Raw genomic sequence first — 21,959 nt, forward strand, 5'->3', positions numbered from 1 at the left:
CTCAGGCCCCGTCACAGCAGAGGGCTGCTGGTATTAACCCCTCTCTGTTTGTCTGTTACTCTTCAGCCCAGTGAGCAGCACGCTGACCAGAATGGGTGCAGGATGGTGATTCAGCCCTTGGCAGCTTATCTTGGAGAGCTTTGTCCCGATGCATCACGGCTCTGCTGTAATCAAACACACACATGCACACTTCCAAAGAAGACCAGTAGTCCCTCTTCCTGGCTAATATTTACCGAAGCGGCTTTGGTGTGTTATTTCAGAATGAACTCTCGAGGGGAAACTCTGAAAATAAATTATAAAAAAAGGAAAATAATCTGGACGTTTTGAAATTCATCTCTTCTTAACAATGAGTTTAAAATTCACATATTCCGACTGGACACAATAGACCCGTCTCTTGACCTACAAAAAAAAAAAACAAGAGCAATGAAAATGGTAATGATGTTGAAAGTAGGAATGACATTATAATTCCCCTTCCTGCTGTGCTGAGAGGGCTCTCTGTGCTTCATTTGCTGTGTATCTGCCTGATGTAGCCGAGTGGTCGCTCCCTGACTGATTTGGATCTTTTACAAAACCTTTTCGTCTCATTAGTGTATAAACCCAGAACCATCAACACCGGGGGCAGCAGCCATTTGTGGTGGTTAACATGCAGAAACAAAGCTGAGACTCATTGCCACAAGGACGTGACATTAGTCTGCACGTCTTTTCCCACTCAGCCTGATCTTCTTGCCTCAGTCTCTGTACAGACACTTACCAGTGTTTCCCCCTTTTTTCTTGACAGGGTGGAACATTTACAGACACTGAGAAAGTATCTTTTTCTATTCATACAATATAGTATTTTGTAGTGCTCAAGGCAGGGTCTTAAACAAGGCATATCTATGGTATAACAAATATACTCGTTGGTTACATTTCTCATCATACAGTAACTTTTGTTTCCCCAAACACACATAGTTTCCAGAGGCACAAGGTTGAAATGCTCTCCTGTCGATATTTCATTTAGTTCTATGTCTCTGCGCTCCAACTACAGAAAAGATAAGGCCTGCTGAAGGTTAGGCAAAGTTTGTGCTCTACGGTAAATAAACTCATCGTAATCAATAACGGGGAATTCTGGTATCTTTTATGTTTAAGTTTCGCTCAAGGAGAAATCTCTGAAGAGCTGAGTTGTTGCAGGAAAACATTGGAAACGTGAGTCAGAGTTGGAGGTTTGGAGTTTTCTTAGAGGAGCTGTCAGCAAGAACTTATTTCCAATGCCATGGTTTTGACAAACTATAATAGGCCTCGCTGGACTTCTCCTTGAACAAGCCTCGTGTTTCTGGTTACAAAGAGGTCAATATCTGCACAAATTGTTTCTGTAATGTTGTCGGCCACTCGGAATAAAAACCTCAGCCTGTCAGTGGCAAAAACAAGCACTTTAAATGATGGCCGGAGTTGCCGTGAAGGATTATTTTGCATCCACTGCAGCTGTGTTGCGGCTGCCAGCTAAGTTAAGTTTAAGCAACCGAAACCTTTGCTCAATACAAAGACGTCAAAACTGTTATTTCTTCACGTTATGTTGATAATTTGTTAATTTCCTTTGTATGCCCATCCCTCCAAATCCTTTCAATGTCAGACACGGGAAAAGCAGCATCCAACAGTGTTTGTACCTTTCCGAATCTGACCATCATGCTCATTTCTCGCAGCTACTTTCCAGTGTGGAGGGTGGAGAAAGTTAGCCGAATTTGTAGTGGTAAGAAGAGTTTGTATTTGACTTTTAAGCTCCCTTTTTCCTTCTTTGCACAACTGCTCAACTACAATTTTCAGCCCTCTCTCCAACCGCCAGCTTCTTGCCCTGAATTTCAGTGCATCCTCCTGGAAAATACAAAAACTCTCTTGCCTTTAGACATGGTCAAACAACATTTTGAGTGTTTCATATCGAGTACACTCCAGCCTTAAATCGTCCAATATGAACGTGATCTCTGGGCAAAATTTGGCAGACACTGAAAAACACCATCTTCACACTTCACCGGTGATCAGAAACCATCTCTTACTGCAAATTACCTGAAGACTACACAATGATTGTTCTCCATAATATCCTCTCTTTAGAGCGGCCTCCTATTCAGTAATAATTGAAATTTCACACGCAGCCTTCTTCTTCTTAAAGGAACCTACAGCCGAGGCATGAAAACCAATCACCTGTGCCATTTCTTCTCCAGCAGTTCTATGGTGCTCACATTGATTACATGGGCCTCAAAGCCTGAGGATTAAAAAAAAAAAAAAACCCTTTCCTGAAGGCTACTGTGCCTCTGGACTGAGTCCGTCACCGAGCTGAAAGTGGGTCAGATGAGCGGCTGCCTCTCTGGTTTTTAGGTCCGTCTGCTGCGAGCTTCTTTAACTTCAGAGGCAGCCGGAGAGGCGATGAGCCGAGCCCAGATACTCTGAGGTCACTGTCACCAAGTGTGAAAACTGTCATCCATTCATTACGCTTTAGCTCCACAGTGAAGCTTATTACCATTGTAATCAAGAACCTCATAGAGGGACCTGTCACTGCCTCCCACCACATGACGGATCAACCCTGTGAAGTGTAATATGCTCCACATAATACCACTTTTCATGAAAAGACTCTGTCATTTTTCTCCAGAAGAATTCAGGGTCTGGTTGACTGAACTATAATGATGTTGGATTTAATTAGCACCATTATTGACTCTTTAATTTGTACACTGATTATTACACACCCTAAAATGTGTGAAGGTGGACATAAACACCATTGTTGTTCTGATTAAAGTCACACTTGAATGCACATTTTATGGGCTTTCATTGTGAATTATAATGCATTCATAATGCATCATGACATATGATGTATTATAAGCCCCGTCACTTAACATCTAGTTCAGCGGTCACTAATAACCAGATCGCGGTCTGGATCTTTACCCAGGTTTAGTGGCTCACAGACCAGCTGCATGCATTGTAAATTGTTGTAAAAGTCAGTGAGTCTTCTGAGCAAACACACTCAAACTCGAACTAAGTGCACAGAAAATAAAGGCAACTTTCTCTGCTATGAACATTATTCAACAAAATATAATTTCAGGCTAACCGATGAGCACCTACACAAGTGTATGAGGATAAACACGAGACCACTCCAGCCCAGATTTAAAACCCTGGCAGGACCAGCTGAAGCTCACGTCTCTCAGTGTGTTGATTTTGTTCAGAGTAAAGTTGTTTGAGATGGTTAAGATGTGAAATGGAGTTCAAATGAAAGAAGGAAAAAAAGAAGCTCACTCACAAAAGTTACACTTTTTATTCAATTCATGTAAAATGACGATCTTTATTCAAGCGGCATCTTTTTCAAAACCTCTCTGTTCTGTACTTCATTTTAAAATACCTCTCCCTTTTTAACTTAACATGAGAAAAGAACATTTAAAACTGACAATAGTGTTGAAATATTACAGAATTGTACTTTATTTAATCTGACAGTTGTTGACTACATACATTATGATGTTCCTGACTTTCACTCGAGGACATTTTCTCCAACTGGATCTCTTAGAATTGTAATCGAATACCTCCGCTCTAGTTTATAAGACACTTATACTTCATTATGAGTCACATCTGTAATGTTTTGTGACAGTTGATAAAGTGCATCAGAAAGCATCATGTGGTTTACGAGTGCAATCATATCATCACATCTATGATGCTGCAGATGCGGTCTTCATAGAAAGTGTGAAGTTTTGGGTGCAGATAGGGAGATGTACCTGTGCCTGTGTATGACTCAGTGTGTACAGGAGCAGTAAGTGTTACTGTCTAATCTCAGGCTGTCAGTTCTGTTTATAATGGGGAGTTAGCTAGCCCAGTGAGGGACAGCGCTGTGTTCACGCACCGCATCTATTATCTGTCACACAACATCTGGCGCCAGGAAGCTGATGCGCTCCCTCATTCGGCTTTTTAAAACTCAGTCGCTGGAAAAAATAAAGGCAGATGGATATCTGCAGGGGCCGTTTTCAATCAAGTAGAAAGAAAGAAACAAATTCAGAGGCGAAGAAAATCCCAATAGTGTACTGCATCTTTTACAAGGCTCAGTGGCGAACGCACAAACTCGACCGCCATGACATCCCTGTGAGAGCGCTCTCAAGCTTCAGTGGTGAAACTGTGTTTACAGTGGTGGTAATGCAACAAAGGGAGAATATGTTGTGCAGAACCTGGGTGGGTCCTGTTTAATCTCTGGAGAGATGAAAAGTTGGACCACCTGAGAAGTTGGGTGCGACCATACTTACGAAGGAGAACCTTTCGAAACAACGACACAACGACACAGAGAGATTCGGAGAACAGATCCTTACCGTATTCTCTGTGAAATTGTAATCCAGGGAGTATTGTAATTTGCCCAGTTTCTGGTCCTCCTTGGGCTCGGCCTCTGTCTCCGTTTCAGTCAGCCCTGTCTCCGCATCCTCCTCATCCTTCAAGGCCTGAAGGAGACACCCACCAAGAGTCAGTGTCGCCTGTTTGTCGCTGGTGCTAGCACCCAGCCAGCCGTTCCCTGCCCGGGTCCTGCCAGCGGACCTACTCCTGTAAAAGCTGCCACTTGTTTTATGGTGTGTAAGGGGGGAAACGGGGGGGGAAGCAAGCACTAAAACACCATAGCAGTTAACACCAGGACATGCTCTGTGATGCACTAAAGCCCCGGGCCTGGTCCCCTGATGATGCTTTCCTATCAATCTCTGGGTGTTTCTGTCTAAAGGGAGGAAAGATCAAATGATGGCGCCAAAGATGAGAGCAATGGGCAGGCATTAGAGGAAGAAGAAGAAGGGGAGAGAGACATAAACAGAGAGGACAGAGGGAAGGAGAGAGAGAGAGAGAGAGAGATGCATCCGGAAAAAGATCACAGTAAGACAATCCCGTTGATGTTATTTCAGGCAGATCAAGTCTCTGGCAAACATATCAACTGGGAAGTGTCTGAAGTGGCACAGAGTGGGAAGTGAAGTTGCCCTTTCGCTAGCCTGGCACTGAGGTACGGGGGAGCAGGTGGTGGCATTGGTGAGGGGTGGGGGGGAAGGAGGGGGTGGAGGAGTTTGTTATAAGACCAACATGCGATTGAAGAGGCAAAGACTAGTTCTCAAGGTCATTCATTCAGCGTCAAACGTGGCCTTCCAAGAAGTCTCTTTCGTTAGGCATGCAGAGCATTCTCTGTTGTACAAACTGGTGCTCTTGTGCGATTCCCCACATTCCCCATTCCCATGTCTGGTTACGCCCTCAGACATACAGTCGCATTGCCATCATAACCCCTAAAGCTTTCATGTTATCCCCTACGCCGATGGTAGCTAGAAGCATCATGCCAGCAGTGGGTGGGTAGGTGTTGGTAATAAGGGGGGTTGTAATGTACATCGGGGGGGGCCTGCTCCTATCAGTTTGTCAAGTTGCTCATGTGAAAGCAAAAGGCTGAACAACACTGATTTGTTTTTAAATTTTTCCGCTGAGCCACTTTGGTCTCCGCCTTTTGGGAGCAAAGCCGAATTGAGTGGTCTTTCTTTGACACATAAAAGAGAAGAGGCAACAGGTAAAATTATTAATGTTATCAAACCTGTTTTCTTTCTTTTTTTTTCATAGGGTTAATCCAACTTTTATGCATCTTTGCTCCAGGAGAGGCTGGGATATATATTTCATCTAGGTTGACAGCTGTGAATGCAAATGCCACTGAACGTCAAAAGCTGCCTTTTCATCAGCGGTTTCAAAAGAACATTTACTTGTAGAGCCTCTCAATCATTCTACGTTTGCTCGCCGCCACTCGTTTGAAATGTAAATTAAAATATTCAAAAGGCAGGAGACTTTAGCTTGGCACAAAAATCAGCATGGTTCAACCTTGTCAATGGGCACCCAGTGTTTCTTTCATACATATATATGTGCATATGCAGGTTGTACGCACATATATACAGTAGATATACATGTACTGTATGCATAGTTACATATATTTGGTTCTACGGGAGTAAGTTGTTCTCAAGAGGCTACAAAAAAAAAAACATCAGAGCAGCAGGCTTAAGAAGATCCAACAGCAATTAGGAACCTACCGCCAGTGACCATCCCGAACAGTCATCAGACACAACACAGATAAGGAGGACATAGAAGGAAGAAACACAAATTAAAACAACCACACACAGGAGTTAACACGCCAGAGTCTGGGCACACCAGGAGAAATGACCGCTTGCCTGGGGAGTGGCAGATTCACCGATCTCAGGGATTAGCTATTAACTGAAGGTGTTTGAAAATAAAAATTGGATTGTTCGAAGGCAGTGGGGACACTGGAAAATAATGGAAAATCTTTTGAGTTTGCAGCTTTTTAACTGACCTCGCTGTTTGTTAAAGCTTTCCGACTGCTACGTAAAAAATAAAGGAGTCTTTAACATTTAATTTATGCAGTCTACTACGATAAGTAAGTCATGAAAACATTGTCGGTGTCTACGATTCGGAAACCAGCTCTGATAGCAGAGATGTCGCAGCAAATTAAACGCACTTTGTACACGTTTCCACCGAGGACGGCAGCATAATGATGCTCCGCTGGTGCAATTAAGCACGCTAACTTTCATCTGAAGTGTCAGCGTTTCATTTGCCTCCCGCTCTGTACCGTCGAAAGGTAGACGTTAATTAAATTCCCTCTCATTTGTTTATCGTTTTGGTGATGTCATTTCTCTGGGTGGATACCACTTCATTACTAACGTTACTCACACTCCTCAACAAGTGAGCAGGTCCTCATTTGACAAAAAGAAAACACTCACAGGAACGAAAAAGTAGGAGAAAAAAAAGAGAAAGACTGAAATACTCTCTCTTCAATCTGAAGCCATTTAAATGACTTCCATTAACTCTCCTGTAATTAGACTGAATTCTCTTTTAATTAAGCGGTGAATTATCATAGCAAGTAATACTGTATGTATCTCTCCGGCAACAATAAATACATCGTACAACAAAATACATACAGTGCAGTAGCAGCCATCGCATTAAACAATAGGGACGTTTTTGAAAGTCACATTTGCAGTGAAGTTGGTGAAAACAAAACTTAAAACTGTGGCTGCAAATGTGACCAGTCAAATCTGTCGTACAGCATTATAAACTCTAAAATTATAAAAAGAAAATGTATGTCAAACACGGCAGAAAATTAAAAAAACACTAAACATTATTGTCGATATCTAAAACATACTTCTAGACAAATTATTTTCGACTTCTAGCAGAAAGTCATGCACAGAGGATCTAGCAAAAACAAAATGTTTTTAAGAGCGTTATTAAATTAGCGCGTAGGGAGGGATGTGTTTCTGAATCTTTAGCAACAATAGTGAAAGCCTTTACCTCCGTTTTGGCTCCGTCCATGACGTCCTTCATGTTGATGGCGTTTTTGCCCTTGTCTTTGCCCTTCTTTTTGTTTTTCTTCTTGAATATCCATTTTTTGCAGATGCAGAAGCAGCACGCTAACACCAGGATGATCGCCACAAAGGCAATAGAGACAATGGCCCATGAAGGCACTGGGGAGAGAGCAGACAGGAGAGAGTTTGGATTAAACTTCTGGGATAAAACATTGTTTCACCTTGCAGAGAGATTTTAGGGAACCGGGCCAAAGCAGCGTCTGAACCGAAGTTCCAAAAAGTGATTATAGCGACTGACAGGTGAGATAAAAGTAGGAAAATGTGTGTGCCTGCAGAGTTGGCACGCCGGATCAGCACCTAAGCCGGAGCCCGGGTCCATCAAGAAGTGGCAGACTCTTAACGATTGGTGCTGACTAGCAGGACAAGACACGACCGCACAGCTCGAGCCAATTTAGTGGAAGTAACAGATGTTGGCATTTTCCACTTGCCATTTACACAAAAAGATTCTCAGACATCTGACACTTTCACGGCAATCACCGGCAACACAGAACTTGCTGGGATTGAGAGCCGTGGTCAAACTCTTAGCTTCTATATTACCTTAAAAAAAGTATGGATGAGTCTTTTGTGTGGAGATTTTTAAGGCTTAGAATATTTTACAGATTACGGTTACAGACGAAAACCTTTCCCAGACTTGTACCACGTACAAAAAAGCCTAATCTCACTACCTGAACATTTAAAGTTCAGTCTAGAAGAAGTAAGAGAACAACTGCAGGAGGGTGTCTTTAATTTGAAAGAGTTAGGGTTAAGTGATCCCGCAGTCATATCATTAATTTCCCGCAAAAGCCTGTCCTTGTACTTTTATGCCCATCAGTTAGGATTAGTTTGAAAAAAAAAATCAAATAAGAGTCTTAAAACTAAAAAAATCCATAGCAAGGTATCTTCTTTTACTTTGGATGGTGTCGCTTTAATGTGGGAAAGTGGGAGAGATCTTCAACTACGACATGTTTTCCACTTAAATTATGCTTGAACATTAAGTCTGGGCTTGTTCATACCTTTATCTCAAATTTAGATTTTATAGAATAGAGCTATCAATTATCTCTTGAGCAAACAACAACAGCCTGTTCGCTGCGCCAGTTTAATTCTACTTTAAAATGAAATTACTACCTCCAACATGTTTTAAGACATAAAATAAATAAAGTATTAGCTACACTGAAGGAAGCTCAATCTAAAAATCTACATCATGATTTGTTTAAAACAGTTCAAAGGATAGAACATTATTTTTCTCTAATTAATGAGTTTATTTCGGTCACTGAGCAGCCCTGTCACTTTTAATTTAATACCTGCTTCACATTCATAAAGGTCAAAGTATGAAATATCAATGAGGACTGTGAATAATTAGATAGACAGAAGATAAGGTATAGAATTAATTCATTTTTTTTATATTTATAGCATACTTTTGTCAGTACTTTCCAGCAATATCTAACAACAATTCCTGATAACGTCACTAATTAATCATTAAGCAAGTCCGGGACTTCATTAAGAAGCACAGAATGCAGGGATGATTAGACGGATGGACCAATTTAAAAATAACTCTAATTAATTTAAGGTCTACAGATTAATTTTACATAAGTTTAGAGGTCCGGAACAATAGTACTGGGAATTTTCCAGCCAGTTTTTGCAAAGATCACATACAAAAACATTTAATAATTGATGTTACAGCCTGTGGCAGGTTAAAATTTTTTATTCAGCCCTTTTTTAAACCATTTTTTTAAACACCTTTGAAGATCTTTAAAGGGCGATTCTGGAGTCGGTTGTTGAGTCTCATTCCCAGGTCGTCAAATACTTTTCAGAAACCCTGCTGAGTTACAATCTTTTGATTAAAACTGCTTTTAAGATGATAAATCAGGAAAGACGGTTTGATGGGAGTGGAATATAAGTTGTTGTTCCCTCCACCGTGCGTTCCTGCTCTGCTTCATGACCCTGACTGGAGAAATTAGACAACACCAGTCAACTCTGTCACCTTCAGACTGTCACACATTCAGCTCAACAACACGGTGACAGCCATCTGCAAACACAGTGACACCTACCTCAACCATATCCAGCTACTCCCTGGTGCACACACACACACAGTGACACACAAACACGGTGATGGAAGGAGAAGTGCGTTGTTTTAAGTACCGGAGAGACGACATTAAAGTCCAGATGGGCTGGAAATAATGAGAGCACCTCGCAACAGACTTCTCCCTTCAGCAGTCATAATCGTTGCTCCTTCATTCTCGGCAGACACCAAACACCTGGCAGCACACCCACTATTTTAATAGCCAGGAATAACAGACGGATTATCCAATTTTAGGAGCTTGTTCTTGGTTTTGTTTGTGCTTTTCTACTCTGAAGGGCAAAGGGAATCCTTCTGACAGAAGCTATCTGAAACCAATAAGAGATATAGATCTTCTCCTTCAAAAATCCACACAACACAGCCAGTTCCTATCAGGGTTCATCCCAGGTCAAACTCCAGTCCCTTGAAGACTTTATCTGAAAAACTCCCCAAAAGACCCATCAAAAGAGAAAAGTATATTACACTCTATCACTTTGGGGTTTGGCTCAGCAGTATTCACCTGCGGTGTCTTCGCCGAGGTCCGAGGGAGGAGAGAGCGAGAGGGGAGAGAAATCGATGCTCTGTTGACAAAATCAATAAGCACTCTCCTCCGAGGGAAAACGGTGAGTGATGCTCTAAAATAACTTTAGGATCTACAGCTTTGGCCTTGCCTCGGAGCGCTGTGGTAATGGAGGCGATACTGGATGGGACTTGTTTACAATGAGCCATCCAAAACTGGCAGCATCTCCATGAAACTATACAGAGAATACACTCAGGGGTCAGGTTTGTTTGGTTTATAGCTGAGATACATAAAAAGACACTGAATTTCTTTTGGGAGTTTGTATATCTTGTTATTTTTACTTGCCAAAATGATTCAATAGCCAAAATGTTGAGTGCTAAAAGGTCCCATTCTGTAGAAAGCGAGATTTATATAGCAGGTCTAGGTGCTAAAATATAATGGCCGTCAGCCATGTCTCCAGAACGGCTGTGGTTGTAAAAAAACACTGGCAGAAAAGTTGAGGGAGCATGATGGGTGGTGCCTGCTCGGGCCTGTGAGACCTGACCAATCAGAGCTGGGCTTTTCGATAGGGGGGCTCTTAAAGAGACTGGATTTTTTTTTACAACCTTTAAAACCAAAATGTTCTTTATAGTTGCTTATGACTGATTTATGAAGTTTAACAAAATGTTTTGTCAACATTTAATATTACTATTAAAGCCCTCTTGACTTTGCAGAAAAGTTCTGGCTCCATCTCTTCTTTTACGTAACGCCGGGGACGTCTAACCTTGGCCAAACATCATTATTTGAGGCTTTTAGCTCCAGGCATAGTCTGGCACATTTCAGCAGAACAGCTGCTTTTACCAGGCACATACATACATACATACATACATACGTCTTTTAATGGAAATGTCGGCGATGTGACTGTCGAATGTCGTACTTCAAGCTGGCAAACCGCCACCTCTCTAAAGGCCCCAAATGGAAGCTCTGATTAACAGTAATCAAAATGAATACGCTGTAAAATGTCTTTCATAAACCCAAAAGCTTACGTCGTCCTACAGTCAGTCCAGCGTTTCATCAACGCCTGATGGAACACCATTTAGGAAGTTACAGTAGAAATCAATCCACGAACCCAGCCCCTTATCTTATTCAAGTGGGCGTCTTCCAGTGAAAGGCAATTCTGTGTTCCTTAATTAAAGGAACCTGAGTCCCAGAAAGCAATAAAAGCATCCCCTAATTAACTACATTGTGCGAGTGTCGCTTCTCGAGAGAGAAATAGAGCGACGAAGTGAATGAGCGCGCGAGAGGGAGTGTTGCCAGCACACACGCTGCTCACTGCACTCCAACTCCCAGCACTTATCTCTTGTTCTGCCGAGCGACACGGCATGGAAAATGGAGTTTCTCTAATGGGCGGGCTGCCCATGATGGAATCCATGTTTGCTGAACCTCAAGGCCTAAATCACTTTTCAGCACTTTCACTGAAATGGTATGCTATGGTGAAATCACAGAGCACTAAACAAAGAGACGACTTTAAAACACTTTGGACACTGTGATTTGACACATCTTGTTCCTTCCTTCTACTGTGTTTAATTCTGTCCTTGGACATTTTTATAGTTGTTACTTCCTTGGGTCTAAAGATGAAGGACATTGCAACGACAAGTCGTCTGATTAATCGTCAGTTGAAAGAAAATAAGTTTCCATCTATTTTGAAAATCGATTCATTATCATTTCAGTCATTTTAAAAGCAAAAATGTCGAACATTTGCTGGTTCCAGCTTCTTAAATGTGAGAACTTGCTGCTTTTCTTTGTCATTTATGACATTATTTAAATCGACCTTTAAAAAATAATCCAAAAGCACATTTTTCTTCATTTCTGAATTCCTGCAGCAAAGAAACTCTCTCTCAGAAAACTTCCTCGCAGGATTACATAAACAAATATATACATGTAAAAAAAGACACCTGCTTCCTATCAATGCCAGAATCCCTATGGATACAGGTCATGGAGGATATCGTATCTGCAGTCTAACTTGGTGGTAAAGCCTTGTTATGCTCCAGATAAGAGCAGCAATGGCTCAAAATGTCTAATTACATTAAGAACTGATTGTTCATACGCTCATGAATCTTTCAGTTCTGTGTGATTCAGTGTGAGGAGCATCAAGGACTTGAACAGTTGTAGCAAACGGTTTTATGGTTAGATTCGGAGGAAAAGCCTCTGAGGTGCCTCGAAGAATATAATCAGAACCAAGGATCCTGCCGGGAGGACTAATCCTCCCTTAACAAGCACACGCCCAGACATTAAATCTTAATAAAGCCAACAACACCAAAAGCTTAGCACGTAGGGAGGAGGGTGAAGTGGTGGAGGGATCGGCATCACCAAACGGCTTGAAATAAGGGTATTAGCGATGTAATGTCAGGTGATGACTGATGAAACCTGAACCTGACAGATTATGCCGATCAGTTGATGCAAGTGCAAGATCAGTGAAGTCAGCTAATCATCATCTTACATTCAAACTCTATTTCTATCTTCTACAGCTGGATCTATCTCATTAGCACATCAGTCTTCTTATTTTGAATCAAGGTTTATCCCTGCATGGATCAAGCAAACTGCAGGGAACAACTCACCGGTGCACCACGAGGCTGACAGATGCACTAATCTAATATTACTCACAAGCATATTTAAATCCTAATTTGGGTAATAAATATTCCAAATAGCAGAACGCTGGTTAAATCAAAGCAATTTAAGAAAAACAACACAAGTGAAAGGAGACGCAGACAAAAACCATCTGCTGATTCTGACTGGGGAGACCACTGAACCATGCAGTAACTCAACCCACAAAAGTGACAGTGAACAGGACAAGCCCTCCTCCCTTCTCAGATTAAACTCTTCTTAGCTCATATTGTCTGTCTAGTTGTTCCCGGCACACCTATTTCCCATTGTAGAGTTTTGAATGACACATCTAAAGTATTTTTAGCCAGCAGAATAAGAAATGGTATTTGCCAGGGAAAAACCTCAGCCCAGCTGATTTCGGCTCTGATGCACCACTGTGCCCGGTTTGGGTTTGCTGAGAAGCTTATCGGGAATTATATTTGAGCTGTAAATGGAGGCCAAAGAGCAGCGACCTTAGCATAGAGCAAGAATGCAGGTTTCACTGGCTGACATTTTGTTTCCTTTCCACATACTGTGTGTTTCTAAAAGTCATCATAGATACACAATAAGAGGAAAAAGCATAAAGCAAATGGAGGTCTATGGGTCGTTCCTACTGTATGTGGTACTGAGACACAGTGAGTGAGGTCATTGTGAACGCATGAAAACTTCACCTGTAAATTTCTTTGGCCCATATACATTTTATTTCCGTTAAATCACATGTTTTAGTACTTAAAAGATAATTAGGGCCGGAGCACTAACAGCGCGAGGCCCTGTTGTATTTGCTCGGATTGTTTATTAGTATTATTCATCTGCGCATTAGGCGGCTTTTTGGAGCCCTGAACATGCCCCAAAACTCACGAAACTTTGCAAAGACATCTCATCTGGCGAAAAAATTTATAATCTATGGTTGTTGTGAATGTCCACCACCAAGTGGCGCTATAATCAAGGAAAGTGTGTTTTGGCTTATAACTCCCATATACTTTGTCGCACATTCAAAAACCTCATATCCACTCGTTCAGTGAATTGTGAATGATTGGGGGTGGGTGTGGCCAGGGGACTCCATAGCGCCACCTAATGTCTTTTTGTCCCCTTTTTTAAGCTAGTCCGACAGATTTAACACCACAGACTTCACACTCACAAAATATCATCTTCAGACCTTGATGATGACACCTTGTCAAAAGCTTTTGCCTCCGATATACCTGGTGGGCGTGGCAGTGCGGTGACCCCTTATGGCTGTTCCCATTCTGTTGGAACCCATTTCTATGCTCGTACATTGTTTAACTTGGCCTACAGATTTCACGCCACAGACTTCCCAGTCACTACGCCTCATCCTCATGCCTTGATGATGAAAATTCTTAAAAGGCTTGTGGGAATAAATCATCGGTGTGTAAATATTTTGGAGAAAAGACGGGTCAACATACAAACAGGATGTCTTACTCAGCAGTCAGCTAACGTGCAGTGACTTAAACCATGTTTTATGTGTGTTGGTTGAGTGGGTTGGTTAAAGTAAACTTTACTGCACTTGTGATCATTTATATCCATTTATGTGTTGTCATTTTCTTTTATTACCAAAAGCAGAAAAGGGTGGCTGCTTCTACTGTTACTGAGTGAAATGTGCATATTGTATCATCTCATATCAATTGCAGGCCCTTGTATTTAATCAAATTATAATGGTATTGTGGCAGACTTTGTGATATCAGCAAATATGGCATTGTTGTCCAAAGAATCGATAGGTAGAAGATAAAAAGTTAACTGGAAATCGTATGATAAAGTCAAACGCACCATAACAGCTATATTAAATATAAATATATATGTTTTAAGAAAAGCATTAATCTAAAATGTATTTACTCCTTATCTTCGTATGTGATTAGCATCACTTTTTGCCATTGCTTTGATACATTTATATCATAAAGATGAATGCCAAGGACATCCCTGTTCTGGATCTATTTAGAAGAAGTTCAGCTGAATGCGTCCGCCTCTTCAAACAGAGCACTTTGCATTAGAGGGAGAGGTTTTATGGACCGGATGGAGTTTGGCAGATGCATTAAAAGGGGAGCGTGCGCACGTGTGTGTTTAATATAGCATCTGGGTTATATCCATTTCCAGCAGCCCACACTAATCTAATGTGACAGGACCCTGTTGGTCAATTAACCTTGACATTATATCTTGTTATGCTTATGAGAGCAACACTCTGTCCGCGCCCTTTCCCTGTTGTGGCTTGTTTAAGCAAACAATATGACGGCAGCAGCAGGGAGCGTCTTCCAGCTATACAGCAACTGTAGAGCTGATGATAAGGACTTCTCCTTTCATCCCGAACACGGCTGGTCCATTTCTTTGTGATTTGGTTACATTTTCTATTCTATGAGAAAATGGGCGACCATCAATACAAAACATTTGCAGGGAAATCCTGTGAGTTAAGTGATTACATTAACAGTGCATGGGCTGGATTTACAATAATAGATGTGATAATGACATTTCAAGGCACAAAGAAAAGTAGTTAAATGTGGTAGAAAGCTTTGATTTTTCACATTCAGAGTAAAAGGCGTATTCACTCCGTATATGCCTGGAATGATTCATTCAAACAGAGAGCTCCTGTGGCAGTGATGTCATATTATGTATCAGCTCATGTGGCCATTTGAAGTTGGGCATCACCCTTAAAAGCGCCAATCTCTGATCTCTCAGGACAATGACACCTTAACTTTTTCACACATCTACAGAGGTGAGAATATAGAAGCCCATCTGTTGATTTGAAGCTGGTGCTGGCTGAATCTGATCTGGCTTTGGTTGGACCACCTCGTGATGGCGTCTCCTGGCAGGCAAACTTTTGTAAAGTGAGGGCAGAGAGTAGACAACAGGGCTTGTCGCCAGAGCAGCAGGCAGCTGAGACGAATGGCTCTGCTGATCCACCAGCGTAATCCACTTTAATAAACTCTGCTGTCTGTTGACTGTGAGCAGCCACAAAGTCGAACAAGTTGAGACACTTAAACTCTGACGAATCTTTGCGTCGTTCCCTTCGCTCTCAAGTTACAGCGCAAGGTCTTTTGGTCTTATCGTCAGTCTATGACACTCTTATTAGTCAGCACTGAAAGGGAAAGACACTGTCAGTAAGGTTGACAAGAGTTTTAGTCACAATGAAGTCCCAAAAGTCAGGCAAGAGCGCACAAGAAAAAGCTTTCTGGAGAATGTGCTGTTGTCGGACGAAAACAAATAAAAGATCATTTGTGTCACTTTGAGGTTAGCTCAGCTGGGAAGACACCAGTCACTAGTTTTTGAGATGCTTTAATTAAATGGATTTACTGAACCTATTTAAAGTTTCAAACATTCGTGTTTGGCAAATTATGACAAATGATTTAAAGACTACTACTCTGGAATATTTTTTAAATGTAGTTTTTGCAAGATTAATTTATTGGTCATTTTACAAACCAGGCTGCAAAATAAAATTTAGTTTAAGTTCCTCTACACTACATAGGAGAATCAATACAAAACACAACAGTGGAGTGTGGAAGGATAAATTGAGGAGTCACAGCCTGGAGGAAGAAGCTGCTCCATAGTTTAGTTGTATGGGAACATATTTTCAGTCAATCAATACGAATTTTTCTCTTCTGTTTTAAGTTTTTCCCCAAACTACACAGAGCACCTTTAAGACCACTGTGAATGCAATAAACAAGGACGCTGAGATTGTTGATGCTACGTTAGATTCATTGTCCAATGTATTTTGTAAGACCTGTCAAAACTGTATTCAAGACATTTTTATTATTGGATTTTATACTCTTTTTTAAAACCCTGCATTGACTGCCTGAAAGCACACAGCCCCTGATAAAGAAGGAGAAGAAACAGGAACATTATTTATTTTACTGAAATGTCAATCGCCTGTCTGTGTTATTTGAAGTAATGGCTGGTGGAGCCAGCAGTCATGGATCAAACAGCCTCCGTGTTCAGAGGTTAATTGTTATCGGGGAGTAAAGCCTTGGGTGTTTAGAAAACTATCTTACTCGTTAAATTCAATACGCTGGTTTCCTTGGAGGCAACCTCTCTCCTCAATGAGAAGTCACAATGTGGTTTAGAACGATTGCATAGTCGGACCTCAGTGAATGTCTGTATGTGTGTGTGTTCATGTTTCTGTGGAAGTGGAAGGCAAAGTCAATCACAAATTCATTAAAAGGGTTCATTTCTGTTGCAGAGGGAATCATTGTGCGCACATTTTCTGTAACACAATCATGTTCATCTATTTTAATTGCCACTTGCCAGCGTTGTACAGGATATCTCTACTTTTCTCTACTTCTTAAAGTCTTGTTCGTGTTTTATTTCATTTACTTGTTTTTCTGGCAAAAGTTTCACTAGTTCCAATGTGAAGATTTGCTGCTTTTCTTGGTTTTACATCGTTGTTAATTAAATGTCTTCAGGTTTTGTATGTTATAAGAAATAACAAGCAATTTGAAGACATCGCCTCAAACGCTGGCAATAATTAAGGACATTTCTCAGCATGTTCTGACATTTTCTAGACTAACAATTAACAGATTAATTAAGAAATATTCAACAGAACATTACCGGAAGCAACAGACCTAAGAACTCATTTGTCCATGCTGCCATCGACCTTTTAAATGATCTTTTGTATTAATATTTGTATTTTCTTTTTTAAATGTTTTTGGCTATTACTGCCCGACTGTCATGTGGTTACACATGCAGGCCGTGGATAATGAAGATACCTTGAGGCAGAATTATTAATCGTTAGCTGTAGTAGCCTAAAGCACATCAACCCCATCGCAACACATCACACCTCCTTCCCCTGAAAGTCTGCTAATAAGCATACAATGTGAACGTGACATGTCCTGCTTGGTACAAATGTCAACCTTGGAAGTATGAGCTAACATTATATCTTGGTGACTGGGCGGCAAATACAATCTGAAAACAATGACAAAATGATTACATTTAAGATTAAACCTCACCAAACGAGAATAAGCAGAGATCAAATATGCCTTTTAGATACTTTTAGGACTATATTTCCTTGACACATATTTAGAATTGCTCAAATAAAAAAGCAAGCTCAGTAATTTCAGAAAGACTCAGATAAAATCTGCTGGTGTTTGCAGCCTTGAGCCACCAGCCAACAGACGAGGGCCGAGGCAGCCTCAGCGATGTGTCCTGCGTATCCTGACGGACAGAAATGCAGCCACAAGTTCGGCCAGTTTGACAGCTCTATGCGACCAGCCTCAAAGCCTGCGGGGCTTCAAACTGGGTTATAAACCCCAAAAGAAAACGTTCTGTAGCAGCATTAGACGGGCTGCACATTCAGCTTCTCCGCTCGCATATTCCTCGTTAAATCTGCTACCTGACTTTCTCCAGACAGTATCGATATTCCTCCGAGTAAACAAGTCTCAGGCCATTCATCATCAGCTTGGCAGCACCGGGGGAGCAAACTCACTGCATTTGATTGAGGGGATGGAGCGAGAAAACAGTAATTTAAAACCCTTTATAACTGACAGGCTTTTTTTTTTTGGAAGCTCACAGATACCTTTTTCTGCCCATATTACACAAAAGAAGCCCTCATTTAGTTCTCCAGATCAAAATTGGTAAGCAATAATGAATCGTCTTCTTCTAAAGATGATGCCAGATGTGGCAGGAATAGCAGTGCTTTTCAGTGACGGGCATTCAATGCTGAGGGGCCAAAGGGGACATCAACCTCAGCAGCCCCATACTGGAAGCATAATACTGAACATTGTCGATCCTATTCATTCATCCTCTGCAGTAGAGTATGTTTTCTCAATTCATTCCCCTTTACCATCAATGAAAATGTCTTGCTCAAACCCACATGGGATTGAAAGCTCCCTCGTATACCTTGAGTTATCTGAATACAAATAAGGTCTTTTCTTCTGGTAAATATGCAACCTGCTGCAAACAACGTTCCTCTGTGAAAGAAGCCATTTTTCATGATGACTAACTGCGCCATTACATCTCTGGAAAAGGAGAATATGACTGGTGGCGTCATTTGTGTGCTTCTCTTTCACAGGAGTCATTTCCTGTTGTGAAAATTAACTTCCACATGAGCCCGTGGATATATCTATATCTCGATTTGTGCTGAATGAAAAAAACCTTGAATCTCCAGGCAGTGCTTTATCCTTGATGTCACAACGACACCACATAGTCAAATACTAGGCAAGAACATGAGGACGTGGAAATATTCAGTTGATAAAAAGGAAGGAGGAGTTATATTATGAGGAAATGAAGAGACAGTTTTGAGTGAAAGCACGAGTAAGATAGAAAAACAGAAAATCAAACAGCAAATAATAAAGACAGCTGCGCCTAATTTAGCAATTTATCATGTCAAACACTTAAATTGGTGTTGCCAGATGTTTATTCTCTACTTCGCTCATAACATCATTTAGTAAAACAATTCCTTTTGAGCAACTGAAATGTTGAATTTGTTGTTGCCTCGAGCAACAGAAAGAAAGATGCAGTCCAAATTTCGTGCACCTGATTCACTGGAGGTCACAAGGAAACGCTGACGTTTTCTTGTGCGTCAGCAACTAAAGTTCACTCACAACCACAGCTGAATCATTTTTGAGTCACACACGGTTACACGAGAATCACTCTGAATGCATTGAATGGTGTTGTCTCTGATGGACTCACTTTGAACCAGAGGGAGTGTAATTATAGACACATCACATGTAGGTGCAAGGCTGCCGAAGAACGGCATCGATAAAAGGTTTGACACCTGCAAACTGGTGGATTTTTTTTAGATGTTTTTATGTCGTTGTACTCCTACTGTGTGAGATGATTGTGCTTCAGCTTGAGTTTTTATTGTAGTTTTGCTCGAATTGGTAGATGTTTATCTCCCTTGGATTGTAATCACGGAGCCTATCAGCCCATTCAGATGAATACACGACTGTTCAAAAGTTTGGAATTGCCTGCAACAAAAGCTTGTTTCAGTACAGTCAGACAGCTGATGGAGCTACTCTATATTTTGGAAACGACTATTATGTTGTTAGGTTGCAGAGCGTCATTTAGTAATAGGTGCTATTTTGTTTGAATGATTTGCAAAGACGGTTATGTTTTGTACACGGAGAACCAAACTCTGTACAATGGTTCAACCAAAGGGCAGAAAGAGACAAAGACACATCTGAACAACAGTTAAATGAGAATATAAGAAAATCAGCAATCTTTGGTAAAAGAAATTGGAAGCTTAGTGTGAAAATGTGTGCAGAGTATCAAGTGCACAAAAGAGTCCATAACAAGCTGAATTAAATATTGCCAGGTTTGTTATTTGGCAAAGTTATTCTTAAAACTTTAAAATAGAAATAGAGGTTTGGTTTAGAGTTTGGATCATCGAATATCAGCTCAACATACGAAAAACTGACTAACACGTTTAAACCTGTTCAATCTAACCACTGAATAGACTGCAGAGGGCCCAAAGAAACATGTTCCCATAGCTCATCGTCACTTATGCTCCGAAGGGTGGAATTGAGAGGTATCTGGCGGGAATAAATGGTAACAACGGTATTCCCCCTTATCGTGCAACAATTTAATAATTTAATTAGACTTCGTTTGTGGCCGAAACAATTTCAAATGTATGCGACAATTGTGTGTGTTTGCTGCATCCGTCGCTGCCCCCTGCGGTACTTGATGTGTGCAACAATCAAAATCCTGTAAATGGTCAATTTATTGCAATAATCTGTGCTCATAGATCTTTGCTAGCATCGTCAGTCAGAGGTGAATGACATCACAATTCAAATCATTGCAGAAACATCATGTTATATTGTTACTTTAACGCCCCCTTCTGATAAGAATTACATGTGATTTTATACACATGGTCAATGTGGCAGTACGTACAACATTCCCAAATTTGGTTTAAAGTAAATTTAGCATTGAAGAGTTACGGCCACATTTGGACCAACTTTGTGCCAAAAGAGCCAAAACATGTGTTTGTCAAAAAATCCAAAATGGTGGAAATCTTGTCTTTGTTTTTGTAATCAATGCACAAACCTGATATTAAGTATACACTGTGTTGTTTATAGTGAATCAGAGCTGTATTATGTTTATGGCTGCAGCTAACAATTATTTCCATTACTGAGTTTGATTTGATGATATATTTTTGGATGAATTGATTAGCTGTTGTGTTGTTGTAAGTAGAGGAAAATAGCCATTACAATTTCCCTGACTTCAAAGTAGCATCTTATAATAGTTATAAAGGACACACACTTACATGGTATTTTGTTCAGCTCGTTCATGAACTTGTCCTTCAGCTTGGAAAAGGCCTCGTCCTTCTCGCCGGTGCCCGGGCCGGCCATATTGGTGGTGTTGGAGCCAACCGTGGCAGAGGAGGCGGTGGTGGGCTCGGGCGGCGCCGCCAGCGCTTCCCTTCGACTCTCACTCATGGTGACGATGCTGGGAAGCCAGTCAGATGCTGGACAAGAGGAGGAAGAGAAAGACAAAACACAGCGGGTTAGATTTTTCTGCCGCTGTGACAGATGCATGTCAGAGGCTCGGCGCTTGCCTTGTCAGATGACTGAGTTGACGCAGACCGTGTGAGCAGCTGCTGGCTCAGCCTGGGTAAACATCAGCTGGGGTCCAGAATGAATTGGCCAGCTCGCTGCATTCAGAACAAAGCTACTCACTCATTGCTTAAACTCCAGATTAGCATCACAGAGCGGGGATAAAATGATTATTTATTACTCTCACACAGAGCAGGCAGTAAATCTCAGCGCGCCACTGGCTTAATTTAAATCATGTGCTTTTACAAGTCAACCCAAAAGTACAGTAAATAATGTCACGGTGCAGAGAAGATTACTCATCCACCATCTTATCACACCATGCTCTTTGTACACAACAGGTGTATTTACTCTGCCTTCAGCTCTTTTGTGAGGAGGAAGGAGGAAACAATGTATTGCTTATGTTAACCACTGCTTCGTGTGTGTGTGTGTGTGTGTGTGTGTGTGTATACTGTATGTGTGCATAACACTCGTGTCCATACATGTGCAGTGATAAAATATATACTCCATTCCTTGAGCATGAATAACTTGCAGTACAAATATATGAAGTTCTAAATAATTTGGGAATTTTTATCATCATAATTAGACTTAGATTTCAGTTACTGTCATATATGAGCAAATCGTCACATTTAAGAAACTGAAAACAGTACGTTTGGCATCTTTGCTTGAAAAATAGCAAAAACACAAAACTAATAATAAAATTGTTGCAGTTTTTTGTCCAATTTTGTTTTAGTCCACTAATTGATTAACAGACTAAAATGGCACTCAGTGGAGTCCGGATCTGCACCAAAAGTTAAAGGGGGTGTATTCTCGACGGAGATCCATCCTCCATCCAAGTTTAGTGGAAATCTATTGAGTAGTTTTTGTGTAATCATGCTGACCAACCAAATAACCAAACAACTAAACTACAAACCAATCAACCAACC

At 41.0% G+C, this 21,959-nt stretch overlaps 1 protein-coding gene across 7 annotated transcripts in view; it reads right to left on the reverse strand.

Moving 5' to 3' along the window:
• The window catches only part of syt1a (synaptotagmin Ia), a 180,454-nt gene that overhangs the window by 24,828 nt on the left and 133,667 nt on the right, over positions 1–21,959 (reverse strand). For 6 of the 7 annotated variants that reach the window (XM_084345343.1, XM_084345341.1, XM_084345342.1 and 3 more), the window contains 3 exons: positions 20,748–20,948; positions 7,297–7,469; positions 4,305–4,430 (listed from right to left, as the gene is read on the reverse strand). In XM_084345343.1, coding sequence (XP_084201469.1) covers positions 4,305–4,430; positions 7,297–7,469; positions 20,748–20,919 — 471 coding nt within the window. In that variant the 5' untranslated portion in view covers positions 20,920–20,948. The remainder of the gene's footprint in view (positions 1–4,304; positions 4,431–7,296; positions 7,470–20,747; positions 20,949–21,959) is intronic. The other variant, XM_084345345.1, reaches the window with a different exon arrangement.

The sequence above is a fragment of the Pagrus pagrus genome (genome assembly GCF_965226575.1).
Source record: "Pagrus pagrus genome assembly, chromosome: 23".
Taxonomy (NCBI): Eukaryota; Metazoa; Chordata; class Actinopteri; order Spariformes; family Sparidae; genus Pagrus; species Pagrus pagrus.